General features: G+C 35.8%; 1 protein-coding gene across 3 annotated transcripts in view; it reads left to right on the top strand.

Annotated features, from left to right (window-relative positions):
* Nucleotides 1–6,602, top strand: part of MDM1 (Mdm1 nuclear protein) — a 33,408-nt gene extending 26,806 nt beyond the window's left edge. For all 3 annotated transcript variants that reach the window (XM_028532498.2, XM_028532502.2, XM_028532499.2), the window contains 3 exons: nt 1,569–1,821; nt 3,754–3,813; nt 4,993–6,602. In XM_028532498.2, coding sequence (XP_028388299.1) covers nt 1,569–1,821; nt 3,754–3,813; nt 4,993–5,105 — 426 coding nt within the window. In that variant the 3' untranslated portion in view covers nt 5,106–6,602. The remainder of the gene's footprint in view (nt 1–1,568; nt 1,822–3,753; nt 3,814–4,992) is intronic.
* Nucleotides 6,603–8,443: the final 1,841 nt, after the last annotated feature.

The raw sequence follows: 8,443 nt of genomic DNA on the forward strand, positions 1-8,443 counted from the left end.
TTTTTGGATATGGGAAGGGAGGGAGAAAGGGAGAGAAACATCAATGTGTGGTTGCCTCTCACATGCCCCCTATTGGGGACCTGGCTTGCAACCCAGGCATGTGCCCTGACTGGGAATTGAACTGGTGACCCTTTGTTTCTCAGGCTGGCACTCAATCCATTGAGCCACACCAGCCAGGAATGAAATTTTTAAAAGTATATGCCTATTGTTATTTCTTAATTTTCCTATTTTGAAGTATATCTTTTAGCTACATTTTTGTTTGTGCTCTTATTATCCCCCTTTTGTGTAAATGCTCCCTAAGTGTTATTGTATGGTCAAAGAATTCAAAATTTTAAGGCTTTTGCCATGTTTTGCCAGCTCCCCAAAAGACTGTGTTGTCAACACAGTAGTGCCAATTTTCCTACATTCTTGCCAGCTCTGGATATTATAGTTTGTTTTTTTTAGAAAGTAACCTTTGTACTTTTAGAAGTGAAAAACTAGTACCTCAATACTTCTATTTTGAAATTATTTGATTATAAATGAAGTAGAATGTTTGACATTCATATTTTGTATATATATGAATTGCTTATATGTATTGAAATTGACTTTTTAATTAGGTTTATCTTGTTATTTTAAGAGAAATACTTATGTAGCAATGGTAGTAATTCATCAGTATTCTAATTTATATATTTTTTTATTTTTTTAATGTTTGTATATTATATATCTGAATTTGTTTATCTATATTGGTTATTAGGCTTATGCAATTTTCTCCACATGGAGGTTACATAAATTTTCCCTATATTTTCTCCTGCTGTGTTTATAACAACATATTTTTGTGTGCATTTAAATGTTTGGATTAGTTATATAAGAGATCTGGCCATAAAGTATCCAGACATGTGCTATGAAAAATAGAGACATTTGTTGAAGAAGATACAAGATACAAGAAACATTGTATACAGGACAGTGACACCTCATTCTCCTTCAAATTAGGCACCTTGGGACCTCATACAGTTCTCCTGGTCACAGTCAACTGCCCCATTATATTTTCCTGCATTTCATTGATAGTCTGAAATCTCTTCCCTTTCAAAAGTGATTTTAGTTTTGGAAAAAGCCAAAAGTTGCAGAGTGTCAAATCTGGGCTGTAGGGCACTGAGTTACCTGCGGTATTTGGGTTTTGCCAAAGAACTCCACATGAGATTTGGTACATGAGCAGATGTGTTGTCATGATGAAACTGCCAGTCACCAGTTGCCCATAGCTGCAGCCTTCTGAATCATCTGAATAGTTTCCATGGAGGAATGCTCAAGCTTAACATGAAATCTGATGCAGATTCATTGCTCTACTCTCTCAGTCATTTTGATGTGATGACCACACAGTACACATGCTCACTCAACAGTGTCTACCACTCCCACTGACTAGTATGGTGAAGTCGTCTTTGTTCACACATGTGCATTCCAGTCTGCTCTCCTTGGCTGCCAGGTTACATCCATGTGGTACAAACCATTCTTATTTTATTAACAATGACTGGACTTTTTCTAGACAGACCACATACGCACACACATGTATATATATTTTATTTTTTGTCATTTAGAAAGAAAGTCATGCAGTAGGCCTTGTGACTTCTCCAGCTGCTGGTGTGAAGACAGCTGATCCCCTGCCTTTGAGGGAAGATTCTGACATCAATATAGCCAAATTGTCTGCAGCAGCTCCCCCAGTGTCAAAAACTCGAGACTGTCCAACAAACACACCTGGACAGTCTCCTTCTCCGCCTTGTGCTTCATCCTACTGGCATCCTTCTCGTCGAATTCAGGGCTCTCTGAGAGACCCAGAATTTCAGCATAATGGTAATTATTTTGGTTTTAATTTTTTGTCTTTTAAAATGAAAGCCTTACACTCATAGGTACAAAGGCTCTAAGTATCTACTCTATGTTAATAAATTATGCTATCTAGTTATTTAAAAATTAATGTGATTTCTTTCAGTAGGAAGACTCTCAACTGTGGAACAGTTAATTGTAGTGTACCCAAGTTCACTTTTGTATAAGTGAGAGGTGTCTCAAGTTCTTTCCCACACGTGTACAGGCGATGCACTAGGTGCCTTAGCACCCCTCCCTCAGGCGTGACAACCAAAGTGTCTTCAGACATTGCCAAATGTTGCCTGGATCTAGAATTCAAGAGCATAAATTGTTTTCCTTTAGTTTCATTTGGCATTGCTTTGCTCTTTTCTAGGTTACACTGTTACTGTTGAGAAATTGGATGCACTTTTTATTTTTGATCTTTCATATGTGGCTTCTTTTCCTGGCAGCTTTTTGGGATCTTTTTTTTACACCTAATACTCTGAAATTTACAGTGGGTTTCTTTTCATTCATTTTGCTGGCACTCAGTAGACCTTTTCAGTCTGGAAACTCAGTTCCTCACTTCTGGGAAATTGTCTTGAATTATTTAGTCAGTAATTTCTTCTCTTTCATTTTCTGTTTTCTTTTTTCCTGGCACTTGCGTTAATTCAGGTATTGGACACGCTGACCGCAATCTTATTTTCTTACCTTACCTCTCCTGTGTGCTATCTCTGTCTTTTTATTTTAATTTGAAAGGGTTACTAATTTTTGTGTTCTACCTCTTCTGGGTTTTAAAAAATTTGGCTATACTTTTAATTTCTAAGAATTTTTTAACACTGTGTATTCCTTTTGTACAGTGTCTTGTTTTTATTTTATGGATCATATGTTTTGCCTCTTTCAGAAGATAATATATCTAACCTCCCTGTTTTGAATGTGGTCACCCTCGTCCGCAGTTGAACCTGGTACCCTTTAGTCAGTAGTTTTGATAAACCTTTAGAGACGAAACTCCCATTTCTCTTTTGGGAGATGGGCAGTCACCCACCTGTGCAAATTTAAAGAAGGATCTGGGAGGTCTATTTTATTTTTAAGTTATAGTTTTAATATTTTGTATTAGTTTCAGGTATACAGCACAGTGATTAGGCAATCATATTCTATACATAGTGTTCCCCTGATATTTTCAGTAGCCGACCTATTTTCAGGAGGTTCCTGGTGCAGTCCTAGGGTCGCTCCAACCTTCAGTGCTACTCAGGACTCCCAAATGCTGAGCCATTAGGGGAGCAGAGTGGTTGCTTCTTGGTTTCCCTCTTCTGCTGCCTTAGGATCCAACTTGCTTGAGTATGTTAATAACACTCATTCCCCTTTGTCTGCTTTTCCCTTTCCAGAATTTTGTTGCTTGTTCTTGTTTCCCATTTTCTTTCCTATGGGTTTATATCATATTTGTAAATGTGTGTATTTTATCTATATCTTTAAATAGAACCCTACGACATTCTTTTAAACTTGGAAAAGCAATATAATCATTGAAAAGAATTCTAGGAGGTTATCCATTGTTTATTTAAATATTTGTTAATAATAAATACATTATGAATTAATGAATGGCCCTTTTTTTAAAATTTTTAAAGATTTTATTTATTCATTTTTAGAGAGGGAAGGGAGGGAGAAAGAGAGAGAGAGAGAAACATCAATGTGCGGTTGCTGGGGGTCATGGCCTGCAACCCAGGTATGTACCCTGACTGGGAATCGAACCTGCGACACTTTGGTTCGCAGCCCGAGCTCAATCCACTGAGCTACGCCAGCCAGGGCTTTAATGGCCCTTTGATAGTAATTTCTATAAAAGATTTAAAATTAATAAAATTTTCACCACCTACATTCACTAAGGGTTTTTGTAAATGATATACTGTTGGGTAGCTTTGAAAGATAATTTCTTCTTGTCTCTTTCTTTTTAAGTTGGAAAAACAAGGAAGAACAATTTCCAGTTACCCCAGCATGAAGCCTTTAATGATGAAGGTATTTCCATAGTCCATAACACAAGATAAAAGTATGAGGTGTTATTATATGACAGTTAGTTATAATAGTATAATGATCTTACAGTTGATTAGCGCTATAGAATTTACAAGGTACTCTCACAGACGGTACATCACTGGATCTTTGAAATCTTGTGAGAGGGGTGGACTTATCTCCAGGGCAATTAGATGAAAAGAAGTCAAGCCTCACATTGCACGGAGGTCCCTGCCCTTTTTGTTTTCTACCCTGTCTAGGTGGGGGCTCGGGAATTTGGCCTAGCATTATATCCATCATTTTTTCCAAATGTGTGTATATTCTTATCAATTTTCAACTCTCAAGAAAAATATGAAAAACCTTTTCTTCCTGTGTAGTTTTCATGATGACAAATTCACTTGCTTCTAATAGTGGCAGGAGGAATTTTGAATTCTTGATGTGAACAATTGAAATTACAATTTTAATGAATCCTTTGAAGTATGAAACTATTGAATTTATAAATTTTGGATTTAAAATTAATTTGAATTAATAATTTATGTATTTTAAGTTCATGTACATTAAAGGTTTTCTTTCCTCTTGGCAAGTTTGGGACTTTTTTCAGAATTGAATGAGCTAGAAATCAAGTTATTACATTTTCAAATGCAAATATCTGGACAATTTGAATCCATTTGTGTTTTTAATGGAAGAACAATGTTTACAAATAATCTTATAGTAGATGTGATTACTCAGAGTGAGGAATTTCAGTAATAATGAAAGGTCAGCATATTAAAGTTAAATATTATTTCTACATTAAGTAAGATTATTTTAGAAATGTGATGTAAGTACCATGTTAAGCTCTAGCATTTTATTTTTAAGAAGTTCTAAAAAGCTTTTTGCTGTACTTTTTAAAGTAGGACAGGACAGTGTGAAGATGAATTGTTTCCAGGTTACAGTGAAATCATAAGCTGTGTGTTGAGGTGATGACATTGTGGGACTTCAGGAAGGAAACAGAATGCCCATTTAACATTTAGATGTTTGATTTCTAAATATGGTAAACTTGGAAAGTTACTGTGAACTATCCTGAAAATGTTAATATCTTGTATTTCAATAGATGCTTTTGTCTGTCAGAGTTGGTATTGCATTGACATTACAAAGCTTGATGCTTTTCTGTAAGACAATGTTGCACTGACAATAATTCTTTCATTACAGATGAGGACAGATTATCTGAGATTTCTGCTCGCTCTGCAGCTTCTAGTCTCCAGGCTTTTCAAACTCTGGCACGAGCTCAGAAGAGGAAGGAGAGCTTCTGGGGCAAAACATAATTAAACACACACCTGGCCGAGTTACTTTTATCTAGGGAACCACTGGCACAATTTGTCCTTATAAGCTTTGCTATGTTAGGGATTTTCAAGTGCTTGGGTTTTTCCCCCTAACTTTTCCCACTTAAGCAGAATTATTTGATTTTTCAATAGCCAATTTAATTGACTTGGAAAATTTTAACACGTTGATACAAATTTAACTTTTAAAGAATTCTTTTTACATCTATTCCAAATTATAAAGACATAGATTACATAGTTTCTTCACATGTTTTAACTTTTGTATTAGGTGTCATGGATAGCTGGTAGAATCATGAATTTCACCTATCTAGAGAATATTCTAAAAAGTGAACAAAGTGAAGTAAAAATTAAGATCCCAACATGAAGTACAAGGTCTGTCTAGAAAGTATCCAGCCATGTAATATGAAAAATAGAGACATTTATTGAAGAAGATACAAGATACACTGCACATAGGACAATGATGCCTCAGTCCCGTTCAGAGTAGGGGAGGACCTCACACAGTTCTCCCAGCATTTCTTCCACTGTTGAAAATACTCTGCAAAATCCTTTGTTGTAATTGCCATCAGCTGCCCTGTCATATTTTTCTGGATCTCATCCGTGGTCTGAAATCTCTTCCCCTTCAAAAGAGATTTTAGTTTTGAAAAAAGCCTATAGTTTTGGGAGCCCCAAATCAGCTTCTAGTTCTCACACTGTTAGTTGTCCATCTTTGTTGATTGCAGCCTGTAGACCTTCAACATTCTCAGGTTTCTGCTTGTTGCAGACCTTCCAGAATGTGGATCACTTTCAACAGATTCTTGACCATCTTTGAAGCATTTGTGCCACACTTTTATTTGCACTGTACTCATTGCAGTGTTCCTGAAAGCCCTCTGAATCATCCAGATAGTTTCTGCTGAGGAATGTTAAGCTTACTGCAAAATTTGATGCAGATTTGTTGCTCTACATGCTCAGTCATTTTGAATGTGATGGCCACACAGTACACACTCACTCAATGGAGTTAGTTACCCCCACTGACTGGCACAGTGAGGTCATCATTATTCACACATGCGCATTCCAGTCTCCTCTCCTTGGCTACCTGGTTACAATGGTGTTGCAAAAACCATTCTCTTTATATTAACAATGGCTGGACTTTTTCTGGACAGACTTCGTATATATTTCCCTAAGATTGGTTCTATTATCTTTATAATTGTAGATGTCATAAAATGAATTTTTTGTGCTTTTAAGTTTTTCCGTAGTGTTTTTAGTACCTTCTGTATGTGGTTACAATGTTAAGATACTTTATCTTAGATTTAAAAGACCAGCTGTGTATATTTTCTTATTTATGTAACAAAGTTTGCTGAAAGAATATGTATATTTTTATCTTTGTGTGTACTCTATTTGTATGAGGACTGGCTTACATTTGAATAATGTCTAAATTTTGAAAAAGTATTTGTATAATGGAAAAGTAAAACTTTGTAGACATTTCAAAATAAAAATCAAGTATTTAAATTCTGTTTATTTCAAGTGTTTGGTTTCTTCAGAATGTTATTATGTGGAAAATATCTTTTAGAAATATTCTACTCATAACAGGGTCAGTCAAATATTATAGTTCTTTTGTAGCAATCCAAAAGTCCACAATATCTCTGCATAAATGTAGAAAAAGTATAGAATTTCCAAGGCAGAATCAATTCTTAAAAATTTAATGTAAACTTTTTTACTGTACTTATTCCCTTTAGAACATATTCTGTTTTCTTACTCTTTATCTTGCAAATCATGATAAATTCAATTTTTTAAAAATATAGACTTTATAATAAAACAATACATAAAATCTTTACACTAGTACATAAAAGGCACTGGAGATAACTGATTATTTGTACTTATAGGTTAGAAAACAAACAATCTGTTCTAAATTGCTTTATTTGGTCAAAAGTGCTTGTACAAAATCATTGATTTGCAGTAAGATAGTTTGTTAAAGATCTTAGCATTGTCATGGGGTTATAAAGAGCTGAGGGCATACAAGTATTTGCTTACATTCCACTGATGTTTCGAAATAGTTTATTGATTAAAAAAAAGTTACCAAGGCACTAAAGATGGAAATAAAAGTTAGAAATTAGTATGTAATTGGATTTTAGAATACAAATCATCTTAGCTTCTGTACAATATATACTGAGGCATATTGTAAAGTAAATTAGGGACTGAAAGTTGGCTAGGACAGAGTTGTCAAGGGCTGACCACTGATCTACAGTAAAGGAAGGAATTATAGCTACCTTGCTGGGAACTGCACATAACTCCCAGTTTATCTTACCTAAGACTGTAAAGTCTGGGTTGTCCCACTGGAATAAGTCACTTCACATGAACTTGATGTATTGGGTGGTAGATGGATTATGGTGTGGTTCTCATGAGGTTGAGGCCATTACCCCAGTGTCTGTGTGACAGTGAATCCTTGCAGCGTACTACTTGCTGCCTCTCAAAAGCCCTGCTCAGTGGCCCAGGGGAGAGAACAGGTCAGTGTTGTTCTATCACTACACTTGAGAGCAATTTAAAGGACATGCACTTGAATCAGTGGGTAAGTAGTTTACTTGAGAGCTATTCTGTGAGATTTGTTCGTATTTAGAAGCTGGGATTGTTAATTCAATGTTTCAATCAATTTTTATTAAAGTATACTTTCATGTACAATAAACGGCAATCATTGAAAAAATTAGAACTCAGTGAGTTTGGAAAGAATGTATACGTCTGTGAAACCAGCACCACAACCAAGATACATTACATTTCCATTATCCTAAAAGTTTCCTCATCTGCTTTTGCTGTTCATTCCATCCCTCCAGACAGTATATACCCAAATTGATATTATGCACTAGTGGCAATAATTTTTGTTGAAATTGGTATTTCACAAGCTGGACTGGGGAGAAAACATGAGAATCACAATGGAAGTTTTTCTGAAGAGCACAAACCTACCACCCCAGGTTATCCTTCCCTCCATCTGCACCCTACATGCTGAGAGTCCCATGCATCCCTGCTTGAGAAACCAGGTAAAAATGCACAAAATATGCATATAGAGAGACTGCATGTTCATTTCCGCTCCCATCCCTGGATCTCTGGGAATCTGAACTCTTAAAAACCCCTGAAGGATGACTGAGAATTAAGGATAAAGAACATGATAAATTACTTAGTCCATGGTAGGAAAGGTTACCTTCAGATTTAAGCATAAATATTTTCATTTTACACATGGGGAAACACTCTCAGATTAAATGACTGGACCAAGATCTTGTGGCTGGTTGTGAGAGTCCTACTGTGATTCAGTTCTCTGGGTGATTCACTGGGAATTCAAATTTTAACTTTGCCTTCTT

This window comes from Phyllostomus discolor, chromosome 2 (genome assembly GCF_004126475.2).
Source record: "Phyllostomus discolor isolate MPI-MPIP mPhyDis1 chromosome 2, mPhyDis1.pri.v3, whole genome shotgun sequence".
Lineage (NCBI taxonomy): Eukaryota > Metazoa > Chordata > Mammalia > Chiroptera > Phyllostomidae > Phyllostomus > Phyllostomus discolor.